The sequence below is a fragment of the Heloderma suspectum genome, chromosome 1 (assembly GCF_057233095.1).
Source record: "Heloderma suspectum isolate Gila_16-S chromosome 1, 16-S_ref, whole genome shotgun sequence".
NCBI classification, from domain to species: Eukaryota; Metazoa; Chordata; class Lepidosauria; order Squamata; family Helodermatidae; genus Heloderma; species Heloderma suspectum.
In genome coordinates, this window is record NC_139458.1 from 26,959,036 (window position 1) to 26,979,599 (window position 20,564).

General features: G+C 43.0%; 1 protein-coding gene across 4 annotated transcripts in view; it reads left to right on the top strand.

Annotated features, from left to right (window-relative positions):
- The window catches only part of CCDC85C (coiled-coil domain containing 85C), a 264,264-nt gene that overhangs the window by 186,087 nt on the left and 57,613 nt on the right, over positions 1-20,564 (top strand). For 3 of the 4 annotated variants that reach the window (XM_084839276.1, XM_084839267.1, XM_084839260.1), the window contains one exon: positions 1,276-1,314. The exons of the other annotated variant lie outside the window; for it this stretch is intronic. In XM_084839276.1, coding sequence (XP_084695402.1) covers positions 1,276-1,314 — 39 coding nt within the window. The remainder of the gene's footprint in view (positions 1-1,275; positions 1,315-20,564) is intronic. 4 annotated transcript variants of the gene reach the window in all.

The window sequence follows — 20,564 nt, forward strand, 5'->3', positions numbered from 1 at the left end:
TAATGGCTGAAGGTGTTATTGCAGGCTTCGATCACGTGGGCACATTTAAGTAAATTATATATCTCAGAGATGCACACCCTTGGGTTCCATGAGTATGCATGGTGAGTTTCAAATGTCTAAGTTTCACAGTCTTGGTGCTATGGCACTGGCAGATGGACAGACGGACACACATCCTCTTTTATTATTATAGATGCCATTAGAGTTTATGTCTCTTGGACACATACCACTGCTGTAGTGGGTGTGTGCACTTGATATTCCAGGCTCATGGAAAAAGGAGGAGGTACATAATATTTCCCATTGCAGCCCCATAGGAGCCAGTGGGAGAAAGAAGTCAACAGGAGCTGGGTTTTGCTGTCCTGAGGAGCCCTGCTGGGAGAGACAGTGTGTCTCTATGTTCCACCCACATTGTTTGTTCATAGATGAGATAATGTAATTCTACACCCAATTTAGACATGTATTTTTACATACTGCAAGATTTTAAGAATGACGATCCCCCTTCTCCTGTCCCGTCCCCCCCATTGAAGGCAAACTTTCGGTCGCCTTTCCTTTGCTGGGAAGAAAGGAAAAGGCAGCCATTTTGGAATATTAATATGATGTGGTTTATTTCAGCTCAGTTTCTTTGTGCCTGTAGAACACAAAACCCTATGGTGCTGTTTGTACCCCACAGAGATGCTGATGATAAATATTTTTACAGTGGTTAATTTTGCATCCTGAAATTGTCAAGCGAAACTGCTTATTAACGATCCCCTGCTATTCATCATACTTCCCTTGTAGCATTATCTCTCTGCTGTCAATTATGAATTCCAATTTGCACCACTTCATCCAAACAGCAACTGCTGCTGCACCTCTTCCAGTCTAACTCGTAAACGCTTCTCTTTCCATAGTTAAAACATGGGCTATTGAATACTGAAATCTGTGGCATTTGAATATTTTTTCCCCATGCCAGTTTTATACTAATTGATATCTGGGTTTCTTCCACTTTGCTGTTGTGAAAAAGGCAGTACTATCCACCTGTTTCTGCAATCTCATTTTTTTTAGACATCCCGTAAGAAATTCTGATATATTTTATTTAAGTTCTCGCATGTTTTCTCGAATTGTTTGTTCTCTTGTTGCGTATCTCACCACAATCACAACTTATTTTGATGCAGAACAGAGAGACATTGATGTGTGTGTAGGGGGTCTTTGTAAAGTTTAGGATGTAATTTTTACATTTTTAATATTGTTTTGCTTTTCATTACAATTTGAGTTGTATAATATTCTCTTGTTCCCTTCTAGCTGGCTGGTCACAACAGCTTACCAAGAAATTTCATTAAGGTAGACATATCTAAGACATTTACGCTTCCAGCATTCTGCATATGGGGAAATCTTGGCTTGTAACATTGGTAATGGGTCTTTGCTGCTCTTATGGGTCTTATGGCTTTCAGTTACAAATGTTGGTCCTTTCCATTTTTAGTCACCCCCCCCCCCATTTTTAAAGGACATTTTTCATTATTTGACATATATTCAATGCTGTAGGTAAATATGTTGATACCGGCAGCATGCTATCAAACCCTAGGTTACAAATTTGATCCACTTAATGTGTACATATCCAACAGAGGGAGGGATCTCCCATTTAATTAACTCTGGTGCAAATAACTGATCGTGGAGTTTCAAAAACTGATGTGATTTCAATTATGAGCAGAACAATCTGTGGGCTGAGTAATGGCTGCTAACAAGTGACAGTTACATGTTCTTCCTTTAGAAAGAGACCCTTAGTCATTACATTTCATACTAATATTTAATGGTTCAAAAAATGCAGCTGGCAATGTATTTCCTCTGAGATGTGATTCCTCACTTGTCTAGTTTTCATACCCATGCACAAACAAGGAACAGCGCAGGAACATTGCATGACATATTGTTGACAATCCACAGCATTTGTAAATGCTTTGGTCTTTCATTCAGTTTCTTCTCACTATCCGTGCTTCTAGCTGTTTTTCTGGGAATCTGTCAGCCCTTCTCAAGACTTTCCATTGTGTTGTTTCCAATAAACCCAAACCCCACTTCTCTGAAGGGTCCTTTAGAGGTTATCTGAGAGCTAAGTGAACCCATGTGGGGGGGAGCAGCAGCATGGCAGCAGCTTCCCCTCATTCATCCTATGCAGTGGGTCACTTGGAGAATCCTCCCACAGTGATGTCACTCCCCCTTGGACATTCATTAAGCCCTTGGATAACATCTGAAAATGGCTTAACTAATGTATTGGTTGTAATCCTTGACATGTGGTTTCCCTTGATATAAGTCGCACACTCTGAAAGTCCACCATTCCAGCTAGTCTCTGCTGCCTCCGGAACTATATCCAAACTTTATCTTTCTTTCTTCCAGGCTAGAGATTCTTATTTCCCTTCTCTTTATCTGAAGTGTCTTATCTGTATTGTTATCTGTCTTCACCTGTACTATCTGAACTAGTTAATGTCTTTCTGTGTTTGTTATAATTATTGCTTAAGGTTTGATCTTGCCTAATTTCACAGGGGATACAAAAATATATAGAGTAAAAATATATGCAGTGCAGCTTACATTTCCTTGGACTGTGGTGCAAAAAGTGAACTGGTTTCTGAATAAGATCTCAGTGTTTCCTTCAGCAAGTGCATAAAGCATGAGCAACAGATTCATGTCATGTCCCTAAACATCTGTGTGCATGTGCCTGAGAGCCCCAGTCCAAAAAAGACTTTAGATGTGAATAGGGCAGACATATAAATGTGGCTGTCTTTGTCACAAAAAACCTGATCTTTCTACTTTTCATGAGAACTACGCTTAAGTTCCATTGATTTCAAAGGAACTTATAATTGTGACTCACTTTTCCTAGATTGTATGCAGCTAGTACAAGCTGAAGTGCCATTGGCTTTTGTGGCATAGTATAACATAAGAACATAAGAGGAGCCATGCTGTATCAGACCAAGAATCCATCTAATCCAGGATTCTGTTCACACAGTGGCCAAACAGCTGCCCAGGGGAAACCCAAAGGAGGACATGAGCACAACATCACCCTCCCACCCATGTTCCCCAACAACTGGTGTACATAGGCATACTGCCTTTGATACTGGCGATAGCAAAAAGCCATCAGAACTAGTAGCCATTGCCTTATCCTCAATGAGTTTGTTCAGCCCCTTTTAAAGCCATCCAAATTGGTGGCCATCGCTACATTTTGTGGAAGTGAATTCCGTAGTTTAACTCTGCCAACCAGATGTCTCTTGGAAGCCTATAAGCAGGACAGAAAGACTAGCGATAAGCAGGTAGTATCCAGTGGTGTCCCAGCCTTAGTGCTAATGACATTGCAGTAGTGTAAACCAATGCTTGCACAGTGTACCTAGCACAATGGGGAAAAGCGCTGATTTGCCACTGAAACGTGGCACCAGTACCACCGGATTTCAATGGCCAATGGCCACTTTTCCCCGTTGCACCACTTACATTGCCTCAAGCATTAGTTTGCGCTAGTGCAACATCATTAGCACTAAGGCTGGGACACCACTGGATACTACAAAACAACTCTCTCCCATACTTGCTGTATGCTCCCAAATTCTTCTTGGAAGTGCTACTGTCCAGACATATTTCCAAAAGAATATATTGTACATACTGACTTGGATTTGTGGAAGGGACTGCAATCCAGTGGAGACAATGGAAAAATTTTTACAAGGCATTTTTGAGAACTTGAAATACCTTTTAAGATTTAAAGTTTGACAATGATAAAACAAGTTTAGAAAACTTGACTTTGATGGCATTCATGGCACCGCTAACCTTTATTCTCTCTTTGTTCTATCACAATAACATTTGGGTATGCTTAAAAAAACATCAGAAACTTGGGTGGGGAGAAATCCTGAAAAGTGAAAATGTGTTTCACTTTTCCCAAATAACCATCCTTGGAAGGTTCTTATTTTTGCTTCCTTATCCTTCTAAATTTTGCAGCCCCAGTGTTTACCATTGTAAGCTTCGTTGGCTTAATGACATGATTTATTTTATGTATCGATTTTAAATATTTATATTCCTCCTTCTCATGAAGGTGGCTTCTGACTTAAAATGAAGCAAATGCACATTCATTACATGCAATGCTGCCATGGAAACTATAATTGCATAAAATGTGCAACCATAGAAAGCTCTTTATATTGAACCAAGCCATTGGCCATCATGCCCAGTACTTGTAGTAATTCTCTGAGATTCTTTAATTTAGCCTTCCCCAGACTGGTGCCCTCCGGATGTGTTGGGCTGCCACACCTATAACCCCACAACTAGCATAACTGGAAGGCAGAAGGTTGGGGAAGTCTGTTTTAACCGAAGCTGCAGGAGATTGAACGTTGGACCTTCCACATACAAAGCTCACACTTCCTGTGAACTTTGGCCTCTCCGTACTTGCAATACCTGCTGCAGTAGCTATGAATCTCTCTCACCTTTTACTCAGCACTTGTCCGAGTGTAAAAATACAGTCTGCTCTCTCTCTCAGTCAGCATCAGTAACTTAAAACCAGACAAAGCATGAGGCGTACACGTTGGCGTCTGGAAATGATGACCCACTGGGAAGCCTACAATCTGTGATGTTGTCTATAGCGGCCCATTCTTGTTATTGTATGTTTTCCCATTACCTCCTCCTGAACCTCAGCACATTATCATTTTAGGAAGCTTTGTAATAGCGTGGTGCTTGACAAGATTGATGTTGATTCTGTTTACCTTGCAAGTCAGGCTAGCAAACGGCAGCTTTGACAGACCACAGTAGATGGTGTTTTTTTATTTAAAAAAAAAATTACCCAGGAGGGAAACAACGATATCAAAGTGACAAAGTAATCTTGCTGAGAACAGTTGGTCATTGCATCTTGCAAAGACTCCAGTGCGCTGATTCTTAACTAACAGAGCAGGGCCGTTCAGCTGCAACATTTTAAAATAAGTTTTGATGTGGCAACCCCCTGGCATAGTGCATTCTTTAATTTGCTCTACATCACCTTAGAAGAGAATTTAAAAACAATTGATAACAGTGCTAGAACAACTGGCTACTGAGGGGGTGCCCTAGGTTACTGCTTAGTCTGATCTTATGATTTTAAGGCAGCTTGAGTGCCTGCCTTCAAACCCAGACTAGCAGACGTACCAGTGGCGCAGATGATGGCTGAAGCCTTTCAGTTTTTATTCATGTATAAAACTGTTGTGGCCCACCTTTCAGCCCTTCAAATGGCCCCCAAGGTAGCTTGCAATGTTAGAACCGTACAATACAAACACTAAAAACAGAGGAAGAGATTGCAATAGAATTTTGTCCATTCTCCTGCTGCCTCCATAATTTGCTACTCCTGCCACCTCTGACTCCTAGAGAGGCCATAGCTCAGCGGTAGAGCACCTGCTTTGCATCCCAGGTTCTATTCCCAGCATCTCCAGGTAGGGCTGGAAAAGAATCCTGCCTGAAACCCTGGAGAGCAGCTTCCAGTCAGCATAGACAGTGCTGGGCTAGATGGACTAACAGTCTGACTCAGTGAGTCAGTTCACACAATCACAGCAGGGGAAATAAGCCATAGTGGTTTATCTCCTCTGCTATGATCATGTGAACTGGGTCTGTATAAGGCAGCTTCCTATGTTCCTCCGGCTGGGGGAAGCTAACAAAATGGCTGTAGCAGAGTACTTGACCTTTCCACGGTTGGAAATGGAGGAGCCCATGGGCCAGGAGAGGTGGCAGTGGTATCAAGCAGTAGGGTCAGGTGCAGGGCAAGACTGAAGGCTCCCAGCTAGTGTTCAGTCCACCAGTATGTCTGACAGTTTGGGTTGGAAGGTAGCCTCAGAGCACATGGGAAAACACACTCAAGACTTCTCTTTTTATTTTATGCCAGTTTAAATGCCTGCAAAAGGGAGTCCATTCCCATGGAATGGAAAACAGCAGTAAGTAATCTCACCAAGAGTCAACAGCCTCATTACAAATGGAAGGGAAGAGGCTGCTCGTTGATGGAAGCAGCCACAGTGATTTGTACTGTACTCTTATCATGAATTTTTGCTGCTACACAGCACAGACGAAATGGTTTGTTTGTTTAAAACGTAGCCTGCTGTGACGGTGGAAATGGCAACCAACTGCTGTGAGGTGCAGCTGTGCGCAATCCGGTACACACAGGCTTTTCTGCATATGATTCTGGAGCAAGGGCTCGATTCATGCCAAGACACAGCAAGGCACAGCCCTTGCCTTCGCTTTTGATGCCAGGGCTCAACCTGGCACATACCAGTTTAAAAAACAACAGCTAGCTGAGTGCCCCCAAGCTAGAGCAGAGTGCATTTCCCTTACCTCTGAGCAGCTGCAGAGAATCCTTATTAGGGATGCAGAGGAAGACCCTGGAAGATTAAAGGGTCTTTTCCAGACATAGTTGTGGACTGACATACCTTCTTTTTCTAATTATTGACTAGTGCCATAGCGGCATCATGTTCCTAGATGTGTCCCCAATGCTGTTGTATCAGTGGAAATATGGCAGTGCTAATTTGATGGGAGGGCTTGGATGGCATTAAAGATTAGGCTTAAGATATACATTGTTAAGATGTATCCTGTCTCCCAGGTGATAGTTCCATATAGTGCTTGGATAAAGTGTGTGACTCAAAGAGCTTGTTGTATCAGGCTGCCATCTTTTTTCCTTCTTCAAAGAGGATTTGATTCTGTAATAGCTCTAATAAAGCAAAGTCTTCGGGATATTTCCTGTCTGTCTGTCTATCTATTTTCAAAGCATTTGTATCCCACCCTATATCATTAAGATCTCAGGGCAGCATACAGATAAATGTAAACAGTAAAAAACAATAAATAATTTAAACAGCTAAAAGTGTATTAAACCATTAAACAAGCTAATACCAATTAAAATCTAAAACAATAAAACAGTGTGCTACTTTAGGGAATGCATTTAGCCCTCAAAGGCTTTGGTAAAAAGCCATGTTTTTACTTGGCACCAAAATGAAACCAATGCACACACCAATCAGGCTTCCAAGGGGAGGGTGTTCCGCAACCTAGATCTTTCAGCTTCTATATGTATGTGCAGCTTGCTCACATACGTTGTCTTTTTGGTATTCTTTATGAAAACCCTTTTCAGTTAGCTGCTTATTTGAGTAATTTGCATGTAGCTAAATGCTGTATGGCTTTCACTTGGCTTGATTTAACGTGCTACCCTCTCAAATGCTTTGGGGAAGGTATGATGGTGTCCCCCTGTCCTTGAGGGCTTGTCCATGTAACAACCAGGCAGTGCGATCAGTGGAACATGTTTTATAATTCCTATGTTAGAACTAGGCAGCAAATGATTGCTCCGTGATTGCTCTGCTATTGGGTACTTTACCAGGTAGATCAGCCCAAATTTATGTTATAAATCTGCTGTCAGATAAAGTTCCATTAGTATCATTAGCTGTGGCTAATTTTTTGTCAGTGGCAATGAGAACAAGGAAGCAACTAACTCTTTGATGTTGCAAGGTTGTTTTTGGGAGGCTACATTAGGGCATCTGTTTTTGTACACTCCATAGCACAATAAACAATCATGCATCCAGTTTATAAATTTTAAAAGAATTTTTAAATAAACAGATTTTAAAATTTGAAATGTTTTGGCAGAAAATACCAGCTTCAATCACAAATGAGAATATGCTACACTACCACTTATAAACTGAGCGAACTGTTTTTGTACAGTTGTATGAGTTGGTGTTATTTATGTTATGTTATGTTTTGTTTTGTAACTATGTTTCTGAGGGCTTTTAATTCTGGTCTGTTGACTACAATGAATTCATTTCATTTCATTTAAAATATTGGCTAGTACCATGGAGGGGTCATGTTAGGGAAAACAAGCCATTTGAATGTCTGAACTTGATGTTATGGTGAAGGATGAAAACATTTATGCAAAACGTAGGGCATGGCAGCCCTGGCTGAAAGAGGATGGTTGGACAATAAGCTAAGGAACATAAGAACGTAAGAAGAGTCATGCTGAATCAGGCCAAAAGTCCATCTAGTCCAGCATTCTGTTTACACAGCGGCCAACCAGCTGGCTGTGGGAAGCCTAAATGCAGAACGCAAGTACAATAGCACCCTCCTGCTCATGGCCCCCAGTAAGTGGTATCCAGAGGCACACTGCCTCTGATACTGGAGGTAACACATAGTTGTCAGGACTAGTAGCTATTGGTAGCCTCAACCCCCTTTTAAAGCTATCTAAGTTGGTGGCCATCACTCCATCTTGTGGGAGTGAATTCCATAGTTTAACCATGCGCTGTGTGAAGAAGGCTTTCCTTTCATCTTTCTTGAACCTCCCACCATTCAGCTTCATGGGATGATGCCAGGTTCTCTTTTTATGGGAGAGGGCGAGAAATGTCTCCCTATCCACTTTCTCCACACCATGCATGATTTTGTACACCCCTGAGGGAGAGCCCTATTCAGGAGTTTAAACAAGAGTTAAAATGAATGTGTGAGAAGGAGCGCTCCTGCTCCTCCCCTCTCCTCCATTATGTTCATCCCCCTCTACTCGTGGAAGGCAAATGTTTGAGGAAGAGAACCCTCTTTACTCATGAAGGCTTTCCACGTGATTAAGAACACTGGAAAATCTGGATTCTCAAAAGCTCGCACGCATTCAATTTAACTCTTTTATGTACCCCTGAATAGGGCTGAGGTGGTGGCACACATGGAAGGAAGAACAACCTGTTTCCTGCCCCCTTCAGCAAACCAGGCACTGATATACATACATACATACATATATGCCAGCACCAGCACTGACTGGGTACCTGGATTTTTACATCCCTAGGTATGGTACTTAATACTGGAATGGATTGGGGAGCAGCAACACAGAATTACCTCCTGTTTTTATTTGCAAGGCTGGCGTTAAGAATAAACTCTGCTAATAAGAAGTAGGAAATATATTTATTCATTTATTTATTTATTACATTTATATCCTGCCATTTTTCCTCTTTAAGAAACCCAAGGCGGCATACATAATCCTCCTCCTCCATTTTATCCTCACAACAACAACCCTGTGAGGTACGTTGGGCTGAGAGTCTGTGACTGGGCCAAGGTCACTCAGTGAGCTTCCATGGCCAAGTGGGGACGAGAACCTGGATCTCCCGTCTCCCAGATGATGACCGTATCCCTTCTTTGTGTGCAAGCAAACCGAGAAAGAACACACAGGGACTTTTTAAAATCAAGATTTAAGTAGAATTACGTCATCTTCTCTCAACATGTTATTAGTCCTAGTCTGTTAATGAGCAATTTGGGTTTTCTTTTCCTCAGTAGATCTTTTAAAACGTGGTAACGAAGCCTGCCTCAATGTGTGTTTGCAAGCATCCGAGGAGGAGCATGCAAGGAGGATTTTTCAGGGAGATTAAAATGCTTTATCCCTCTTACGACTGTTGTAATATCTTATTAGCTTTGGTTGAAAATTGGAACATATTATTTCCGTGAAATGTGCGCAGTGGCGGCATTAACGACGTGACCCGACGGACTGCAAAGGTCTGATTTACCCGGTTTTGAATGGCACTTGCGGTTTCTGAAATGAATCAGACCAGCCAAGCTGTTTAAAATTGTAGTTTAATGGGGTACATTGTACTGAAGGGAGAGAGTTTGTTTGGAACAAGAAGACACGTTTGCAGAAAGCCTTAGTACCTGTGCAAGGGCACATTTCTGAGGAAAGGTTGAAGGTACCGTATACAGCCTCAGACCACTAGTCCATCTAGTTCAGTATTTCCTTCTGAGCCTTCCCCAACCTGCGTCTGCCAGATGTTTTGGCTGCAACACCCAGCCTTCCTCAATATTGGCCATGCTGTCTGGGGCTGATGGGAGTGGTAGTCCAAAACATCCAGAGGGCACCACGTTGAGGAAGACTATTCTACCCTGAGTGGCAGCAGCTGTCCAGGGGCTCTGACTCGCCCTTCACTTGACTGTGAAACAGCTGTCTTTCAAGGGCGGTTGTGCTGTTGCAGCACCACCTTACGATGTCCAGTGAGCCAGTTTAGCCCAGCGGAGCTCCACTGGCCATAGCTCAGCGGGGAGTAGTGGTTTCTTGGCAAGTCAAGCAGAATTCAGCTGACCAGCTGTGCTCTACTTGGCAGCCCCGGAATTGTTCAACCTGTTATTGCGTTAATCAGCCATTGTACTTTTAAAAACTCCCTGCTTTTTATATAATGAGTAATGCCTGAGGATTTAATTACCTTTCTTCTGAGAAAAAAACAAAATCTCTTTCAATTGCATCCCTTTATTTTCACATCTGGCCAAGATGGATGAGTTGCTCTTAAAACGGCTGTTGGCTGTATGCTCATATTCTACAGATACAACCGAGTATATACTAATAGTGAACTCAGAGCGCCAGTCCTCGTATAGCCCACACAGCGCAATCCACGCACAAGAGCGAGGCTTAGGGGAACCCTGGCATTTGTAGAAGTCTAACACAAGAAGCCTAAAGGGGCAACAACCCCAGTACACCCCAGTGTGTATTGAGCATGCTCAGTGACAACAGGATGCTAATTATTGTGGGTGGGGAACAGAAAACTGAGCAAGGTTAGGGGGACTGGGATAGAGTATCCTGGAAAAGGGCATAACTGGATGGCTGGAACCCTGAGCAGAAGCAGTCCACACTGCAACATTTTGTTGCAGATCCTACTCGTTTCCCTACTAAAGATTAAGTGCCAGAATCTAATTGAAATATTGTCACTTCTCAAGGTGGATGCAGATGGCCATTTTGCTATAACGTCTACTCTACATCTGCACCTGTAGCAAAATCCTCTTCATCAACTTGTGGTTGTGCAGACAATCGAGCTTCCCCAAGGTGAGAAAGTTCAGCCTGGGGTAGTTTGGCCACCTCTGTAGTCTATCTGGCAAATATGTATTGTTCGCATTTGTATCCAATCCATTCTCCAAAGAGTTCAGGGCAGCGTGCATGGCATTATTCCATTTTTACCCTCACAACATCCTTGCAAGATATCCTTAGATGACAGAAAGAGACTTGCCCAAAGCCATTCAATAAGCATCATAGCTGACTTGTAGGGTGACCATGTGTCCTCTTTTGCGGAGGAAACCCCTCTATTTGAAGGGCTGCCAGAGGACCATCCTCTGTTCTATGCCTGTGAGAATTTGAAGGAATTTCCTGTCCAGTTTCAGCTTAAAGTTAAAGAACTAGTCCATTTTAAAGAGAAAGAATAAGAACTGTTGCCCATGAAAAATTAGCACCTGGACAGCAGACTGAACAGGCAGGTAGGTACACAGATCACCTAGTCACACACTTCCACACCATGGTGAGATGCACAGTATTTCTATTTAAATTATAATAAGTATTTCTAAATTTGCATCTATACATATAAATTAGCATGTGCATATTTTATGCAGAAGTGTGTCCTCTTTTTGGTGATGCATTTCTTCTTTTTTGATGATTCATAAGTGGCCACCTATCGCGGAGTAGGGATTTGAGCCCAGGCCTCTCCAGTCTAAGTCCAAGACTTTATCCACTGTATTACACTGAGTCTCAAGCATCTTTTTATGTAAGTATATTGACCGGACTACTTATCTGTTGGGCCTTTGCGTACAAAAACATAGCGTGGGAGCTAGTTTTTAGGAAGGGTAAATAAAGGGTCATTGTGATCTGTACAATGGGTGATACCAGAGTCATTGGCTCTTCCATTCACACTGGAATGAGTTTTGAATTGTTTCCCTTAGTTATTTATTTATTTCATTTATTTCATTTCTATACCGCCCAATAGCCGAAGCTCTCTGGGCGGTTCACAAAAATTGAAAACCAAACAGCACACAATAAAACAATATAAAATATATAGAACATTAAAGCCACAATATAACAATGCAACCACAATAAAACCTAGCAGCAGTGCAGGAGTTTAAAATACAGATTTAAAACAGCAAAGCTAAAAGTTCAGAAAGCTAAAATGCTAAAATACTAAAACGCCTGGGAGAATAAAAAGGTCTTCACCTGGCGCCGAAAGGAATACAATGTAGGTGCCAGGTGAACCTCGCTAGGAAGCTCATTCCAGAGCCGGGGTGCCACAGCAGAAAAAGCCCTCCTCCTAGTAGCCACCCACCTCACTTCCTTTGGCAGGGGCTCACGGAGTAGGGCCGCTGACAATGATCTTAAGGTCCGGGCAGGCACATATGGGAGGAGGCGATCCTTCAGATAACCTGGCCCCAAGCCATTAAGGGCTTTAAATGTTAATACCAGCACTTTGAATCGGGCCCGGAAATGGACTGGCAGCCAATGCAGCTGGAAACGTACTGGCGTAATATGAGCTCGCAGGCCAGTCCCTGTTAACAATCTTGCTGCCCTATTTTGGACCAGCTGAAGTTTCCGGACCGTTTTCAAAGGCAGCCCCACATATAACGCATTGCAGTAATCCAGACAAGAAGTTATCAGAGCATGGATCACTGTAGCTAGGCTATCTCTGTCCAGATAAGGGCGTAGTTGGTATACCAGCCTAAGCTGATAAAAAGTGCTGCATGCCACTGAGTTCACTTGTGCCTCAAGTGACAGTTCTGGATCCAAGAGCACCCCCAAACTACGAACCTGATCCTTTAGGGGGAGTGCAACCCCCTCCAGAACAGGTTGAATATCACCTAGCTGGGCAGACGAACCAGCCACTGACAGTACCTCCGTCTTGTGTGGATTGAGTTTCAGTTTATTGGCCCTCATCCAGTCCATTACCGTGCCCAGACCCTGATTCAGAACAGCCACTGCCTCACCTGGATTTGATAAGAAAGAGAGGTAGAGCTGGGTGTCATCCGCATATTGATGACACCTCAGCCCACACCTCCGGATAACCTCCCGCAGCTGTTTCATGTAGATGTTAAACAGCATAGGGGATAAAATAGAGCCCTGTGGAACCCCATGGCACAATTGCCATGACACAGAGCAATAATCCCCCAGCACCACTTTCTGGAATCGGCCATCCAAGTAGGAGCAGAACCACTGTAATGCAGTGCCTCCAACTCCCAACCCAGACAACCTATCCAGAAGGATACCATGGTCGATGGTATCGAAAGCCATTGAGAGGTCCAGAAGAATCAACAGGGTCGTACTCCCCCTGTCCCTCTCCCAGCAAAGGTCATCCCACAGGGCGACCAAGGCAGTTTCCGTTCCAGTAATCCAGTAATCTATAGTTAGTAATCTATATAGCCTCAAATGGCTGTTCATGCAGCATGAAAAAAAACCTACCCCAAATGCATTGTAGAGGTCCTAGGGCTCTATTCATCATCCTTAAAACCACCCATTTAGCCTTATTGTCCTGGCCATAAGCTGTCACAATATCCAAATACAACTGATAATAATGTTATATTATTATACAGTTATAATGAGATCTCCCAACATGAGGAGGTTAGGTAAATGTTCATGGACAAGGTTTACCTCATCAAACACAAAACATAGTGAACTATATATTATTTATTTATTTGCACAAATTCAAAGTGCATATTGGAAGCTGGGACAGCAAAGCCAGTCACTGTTTTCATTACACGATTTTCAAAAACACTGAAAAGAGATTTTGTTTTTGAAGATTGATCCCAGGCTACAGTCCAGTTCAAAACTGGGCTAAAAAAATCATCTCTAGCTCGTGGGGCCGCATTTAGTGAGCATTGCTCAAAAATCCTGGCAAGAGAACAGAAGCCTGGATAGCTACATAACTTTTGTTTTAAACAGTAGAGAGGAAGATGAGTGAATCTACCAGATTTCAGAAAATCACCCACAGAATCCTTCTTCATGCTCTTGAATTACTGCAATATGCTGATAATGAAGATATTTCATAGGAAGCTACGTTATACTACGTTATCAGTAGGTGTGTGATATGTGAGCCTGAGGTCCCTCCTATGCCATAATGAATGCTTACTCATTAGATATTATGATGATGAAGTGTAATTATATTAAATTATTAAATATGTTTCTTTTTGTATGGGGGAGCATTCAATCATGTGAGCCTCCACCTACAATCTAAAGTGGTAGAGCTCAAGCATAGGTTGAACGTAGTTCTACTTCTCAATGGGCTTATTGTTGTGAACCTCCGAGAGAACTTTGGCTGTTGGGCTGTTGAAAATGTAATGAATAAATACATATAAAAATAAATACTGTCAAGTCATGATGGTTGTCATTGCATGTTATGGATAATAGTAATGAAAAGGATGCATAGTCCTAAAGAACATCCATTTTTTATCATCTTGTCTCTCCACTAAGTCCTTTTTTAATTTCTCATTACCTGGAAGGTAGACTTAAAGTGAAAAGATGTGAAATCCCCTATAAGTAAGGAAGAGAGTTGCTCTCTTCTCCCCTCTACTCAGCACTGGTTAGGCCTCATCTTGAGTACTGTGTCCAGTTCTGGGCACCACACTTTAAGAAGGATGCAGACAAACTGGAAAAGGCTCAGAGGAGGGCAATGAAGATGATCAAGGGACTGGAAACAAAGCCCTATGAGAGAGACTGAGAGAACTGGGCATGTTTAGCCTTGAGAAGACTGAGGGGAGATAGGATAGCGCTCTTCGAGTACTTGAAAGGTTGTCATAGAGAGGAAGGCCAGGATCTCTTCTGGATCATCCCAGAGTGCAGGACACGGAATAATGGGCTCAAGTTACAGGAAGCCAGATTCCAGTTGAACATCAGGAAAAACTTCCTGACTGTTAGAGCAATACGATAATGGAACCAATTACCTAGGGAGGTGGTGGGCTCTCCCATACTGGAGGCATTTAAGATGAAGCTGGACAGGAATGCTTTGACTTAGATTCCTGCGTTGAGCAGGGGGTTGGACTTAATGGTCTTATAGGCCCCTTCCAACCCTACAATTCTATGATTCTATGAGAGCATGGGTACATGACATCAACTGCCAATGAGCGGGTTCGCATGTAAGAAGAAACCACCATGGGGTAATTTTATTGTGATGCTTTTCATTGTTGCAATGGCTGTCATTTTGAATATTTGAGCCTCAGTGGGGTCATGCCATAGCTTGTCACTATGTACAAACCTGGCAAGGGGTTCATACATAAGAGCCCAGGGGCTGTTTTAGAGTTGTGGGTGGCTTGTCAAGCATCCCAACAATCTACCCTTGCTGGATTCTCACATAACAACAAGCTACAGTGTGCCCCTGGGCATGGCTCAAATATTTAAAATGGCGGCAACAAGAAATCCCACTGGGAAATTCCCCCACGGTAGCTTTTGTTACGTGCGAACCCATTCATAGTCTTTGTCAAGGCACTGACACAAAGGGGACAATAGGGAAGCGGTCTACCTCACTTGAGAAGCACTCATCAAGTGGCTTCTTGTTTTGTGCCATGGGTGTAGTTCTTTACCTCGTGTCTTGACTCCATTTAATCCAGTTTGGAGGCCAAATACAGGATTAAATATACTGAAGCCCTCTTGTCAATCTCGTGTAGTCTTCGACCTGTGCCCAGCCTTTCCATGGAGCACACAGTACTGAAAAATACGAAGAGTCCCTTTCTTAAATGTGTAAGGAAGTGGAACTGTCGGTACATGACATCTCCAACTGACAATGCCTGTGTCAAGTCACAGACACAAAGGGGACAATAGGGAAGAGGTCTCACCTCACTGAGTGCTATTCACCAAATGGCTACTTGTTTTGTTCATTGGCTGCATGAGCCCTCTCCACATCCTTATCTTGGCATGTAACTTGGGCTTGAAGAGTTCAAAGGTCCCGTATGCTGAATGAGTAGGCAAGAACAGATGGATAAATGACGTTAATGGGCAATGACGAGGTACTGATACAAAGGGAAAAACAGGGCAGGAAGGTCTAGCTCTGGAGTCTTCAATGTGATGCCCATGGATGGGCACCACTGTGACCACAGACACCTTTCTTGGTGCCCACCAGGCCCCCTATCCTGCCTGATTTTTATTATTTTTATTTTAAATTCAATTAAAAAAATATCTGGGAGGCTGGCATGCTCCAAAGTGAAGTGCTGCTCTCCAGTACCATCTTTATTTAGACTCAAAAGAGTGGATTTGTGTTTTGGAGCTCAGACCTCACCTCTGCCTTGTACTTAGGTTGTTGGGCAAGTTTCTTTTCTTTTAGTCTCACCAGTTTGTCTTCTGGGAACTAGGTGTTTCGTGACTGGCCCTGCCCACATTTTATGTTTGGCCAATGCCACTCCCCCTGAGTGGCCATTTTGTGAGAGCACCCCCAACACTTCCTCAAAATTCCAAATTTGCCCACTGGCCCAGAAAAGTTGAGGACTGCTGGTTTACCCCATCAAGTGCTACTTATCCAAGTGGCCACGTACAGGATTATGTGCCAGACTGCAGCTGGAGCATGGACCTGAAAAGAACAGAGATGCCCTGTGTCGAGTAGATAGCCAAGGGGAGCTGTAGCCTTATGACCAACAACGCCTATGTTAAGGGAACAGTAAGCAAGAGTTCTACTTCATTGAGTACTAACTCTTCTTTTCTTGTACAAGTCTGCAGTTCAGGACCTTTTCCCATGCAGTTAGGATTGCAGCAGTAATCCAATACATGCGTCCTCTTGGAGGATGCTGCTATATAAATGGCCAAAGGAAACTGACCTGGGCTCAGAAACCATGAGCTTTTCAAATAAGCAGCTTGTACTGTGACCCCAGAGGACATGTAACATTGTGAGGGTGGGAAGGTGGCTGAGGTCACTTGCTTACTTTCAATATGACAGAAGAAAGAGGCTGCAAACCCCTTGGGTAAATATCTTAGATATGCAGGATGGAAGCCTTTTTGTAACCAAACATGGGTCATAAAAAGGGAGACAGAAAACTTGGGTAGGATTGGTCTCAGAAAGGAAAAATATAAAGGCCAGCAGGCACATTGTTTATTATGTATTTATTTAGTAGAATAATGTCCCACTTTTTGACTGATGTCCTCAAAGTGGCTTAGATTACTTATAAAATGTAATAGATACCAGAACTTTATGCTCAAAAAGCAAAAATGAACAACACAAAGTAGGAGCCAGGAGGATCCTTCCAACAAGGCAGTTGACGTCATTTGGCCCTGTGGGGAGGTGGGGGAGCCCAACTGGAGAGGCCCTGATATTCCCTTTGCCTGCTCCTGTCTCCCTTGCTCCTTCTTCCTTCCCACAGGGTAGCTGAAGTCAGTTAGCCTGGGAAGGGGGCAGTCAAACTCTGTTCAGAAGTAAGCCCCACTGATTTCAGTGGAACTTATTCCCAAGTAAGTGTACATAGGATTGCAGATTATGTAGTTATACGGTTAGGAGTAAGGTTGCTGGGAATAGGGAACACTCCATAACTTACCTTATTTGGAAGGCTTTGAGGAGAACAAGGGGCAGTATCCAACTGTGTCATTCCGTTAGCACAAATGACAATGCACTAGCGGAAACTAGGTTCTGAACTATGTGCAAGAGGAGAATCCAACTGAAGCTATGTTTGCACACAAAAAAGTTATGTGTGCATTCCTCTTGTACAAACCAATGTGCAACCAATTGCACATAACTCTTGTGCAACCTGTTGTACAACCAATTGGACATTCCACTTGCACAACCTGTCTTGTGCAACCCATTGGGCAATCTGGTATGCAACCGGTTATGCATTCCACTTGTGCAATGCGGTGTGCAACTGATTGAACAACTGCTTGTGCAAGTATAATGTGCAACTACTTGCACAATGGGAAGATTCGTTAGAGCTCTGCTAGCACTATTATTTGAGTTTGTGGAATGACACCCAAAGTGTTAAATTACATATTACACACGCATGTTAATATTATATGAATAGATTCTAACAAAAACAAAGGTGTGTAGAACTCCCTGCCCTGGGAGGTCCACCTGGCCCCCTCTCTACTGGTTTTCCAGTGCTAAGGAAAGATGTTGGTATTCAAACCGGGCCTTTGACCTAGTTGGTAATTTTCCCTTCTGCAGAACTATGTTTTTTGTTGTTCTTTGTTTTCATTTCTTAATTATGTGAGTGCAGGTATATTTTGGTTGTGTTGGGCACCTTGAGCATCTCAGAAACAAGATTGAAAGGGTGGGATATATATGTTTGAAATGATGGAATAACTAACTAAATAAAATAAAAGTCAGCCTTTGAAGGCAGCTCCAGTGGTTGCCCGCCAGCTTCCAAGCTGAGTCCAAAGTCCTAGTGTTGATTTTTAAAGCCCTAATATGACTTGACACCCCTTCGTGGATCACTGCCTTGTTGTGGCGAGTGCTGGGCCACCTGGTGCAGGGCCACCTAAGACAGACAGGTCATGGCGGAGAGTTCTGACCAAATGTGGTCCACTGGAGAAGGAAATGGCAACCCACTCCAGTATTCTTGCCAAGAAAACCCCATGGAACGTATCACAAGGCTAAAAGAGATGACGCCGGAAGATGAGCCCCTCAGGTCGGAAGGTGTCCAATGTACTACTGGGGAAGAGCAGAGGGAATTTCCAAGTAGCGCCAGAAAGAGTGAAGCGGCTGGGCCAAAGCTGAAAGGACGCTCAGCTGTGGATGTGTCTGGTGGTGAAAAGAAAATCTGATGTTGTAAAGAACAATATTGTTTAGGAACCTGGAATGTCAGATCAATGAATCAAGGTAAGCTGGAGGTGGTAAACATGAGATGGCAGGATTGAACATCAACATCTTGGGAATCAGCGAACTAAAATGGACAAGCATGGGCGAATTTAATTCAGGTGACCATCATATCTACTACTGTGGGCAAGAATCCCTTAGAAGAAATGGAGTAGCACTGCTAGTCAATAAAAGGGTGGGAAAAGCAGTACAGGGGTACAATCTCAAAAACGATAGAATGATCTCAGTACGAATCCAAGGCAGACCATTCAACATCACAGTAATTCAAGTCTATGCCCCAACCACTGATGCCGAAGAAGCTGAGGGTGATCAGTTCTATGAAGACCTACAACACCTTCTAGAACTAACACCAAAAAAAGATGTCCTTTCCATCATAGGGGATTGGAATGCTAAAGTAGGAAGTCAAGCAATCACCGGGATAACAGGCAGGCATGGCCTTGGTGTACAAAATGTAGCAGGACAAAGGCTAATGGAGTTTTGTCTAGAGAACACGCTAATCATAGCAAACACTCTTTTCCAACAGCACAAGAGGCGACTCTACACATGGACATCACCAGATGGTCAATATTGAAATCAGATTGATTATGTACTTTGCAGCCAAAGATGGAGAAGCTCTATATAGTCAGTAAAAACAAGACCTGGAGCTGACTGTGGCTGAGATCATAAGCTTCTTGTTGCAAAATTTCGGCTTAAATTGAAGTACGTAGGGAAAACCACTAAACCATTCAGGTATGACCTAAATCATATCCCTTATGAATATACAGTGGAGATGAGGAATAGATTTCAGGGATTAGACCTGATAGACAGAGTGCCTGAGGAACTATGGACAGAGGTCAGTAACATTGTTCAGGAGGCAGCAACGAAATCCATCCCAAAGAAAAAGAAATGCAAGAAAGCAAAGAGGCTGTCTGATGAGGCTTTACAAGTAGCTGAGGAAAGAAGGAAAGCAAAAAGCAAGGGAGAAAGGGGAAGATATATCCAACTGAATGCAGAGTTCCAGAGAATAGCAAGGAGAGACAAGAAGGCCTTCTTAAATGAACAATGCAAAGAAATCGAGGAAAACAATAGAATGGGAAAGACTAGAGATCATTTCAAGAAAATCGGAGATCTCAAGGGAATGTTTTGTGCAAAGATGGGCATGATAAAGGACAAGGAAGCCAGGGACCTAACAGAAGCAGATGAGATTAAGAAGAGGTGGAAAGAATACACAGAAGAACTATACAAGAAAGATCTTAATGTCCCCGATAGCCATGATAGTGCAGTCACTGAACTTGAGCCGGACATCCTAGAGAGTGAAGTCAAGTGGGCCTTAGGAAGCATTAGTAACAACAAAGCTAGCGGAGATGACAGTCTTCCAGCTGAGCTATTTAAAATCCTAAAAGATGATGCTGCTAAAGTGCTGCATTCAATATGCCAACAAATTTGGAACACTCAACAATGGCCACAAGACTGGAAATGGTCAGTTTACATTCCAATTCCAAAGAAGGGCAATGCCAAAGAGTGTTCAAACTACCATACAATTGCGCTCATTTCACATGCCAGCAAGGTGATGCTGAAAATCCTACAAGCTAGGCTTCAGCAGTATGTGAACCGAGAACTACCGGAAGTACAAGCTGGGTTGCGAAGAGGCAGAGGAACTAGAGATCAAATCGTCAACATTCGCTGGATCATGGAGAAAGCAAGAGAATTCCAGAAAAATGTCTATTTCTGCTTCATTGACTACGCTAAAGCCTTTGATTGTGTGGATCACAACAAACTGTGGCAAATTCTTAAAGTGATGGGAGTACCAGACCACCTTACCTGTCTCCTGAGAAACCTGTACGAGGGTCAAGAAGCAACAGTAAGAACCAGACATGGAAAAACTGATTGGTTCAAAATTGGGAAAGGAGTACAGCAAGGCTGCATATTGTCGCCCTGCTTATTTAATTTATATGCAGAGTACATCATGAGAAACGCCAGGTTGGATGAATCACAGGTCGGAATTAAGATTGCTGGGAGAATTATCAACAACCTCAGATACGCAGACGATACCACCCTAATGGCAGAAAGCAAAGAGGATCTAAAGAGCCTCTTGTTGAGGGTGAAAGTGGAGAGTGCAAAAGC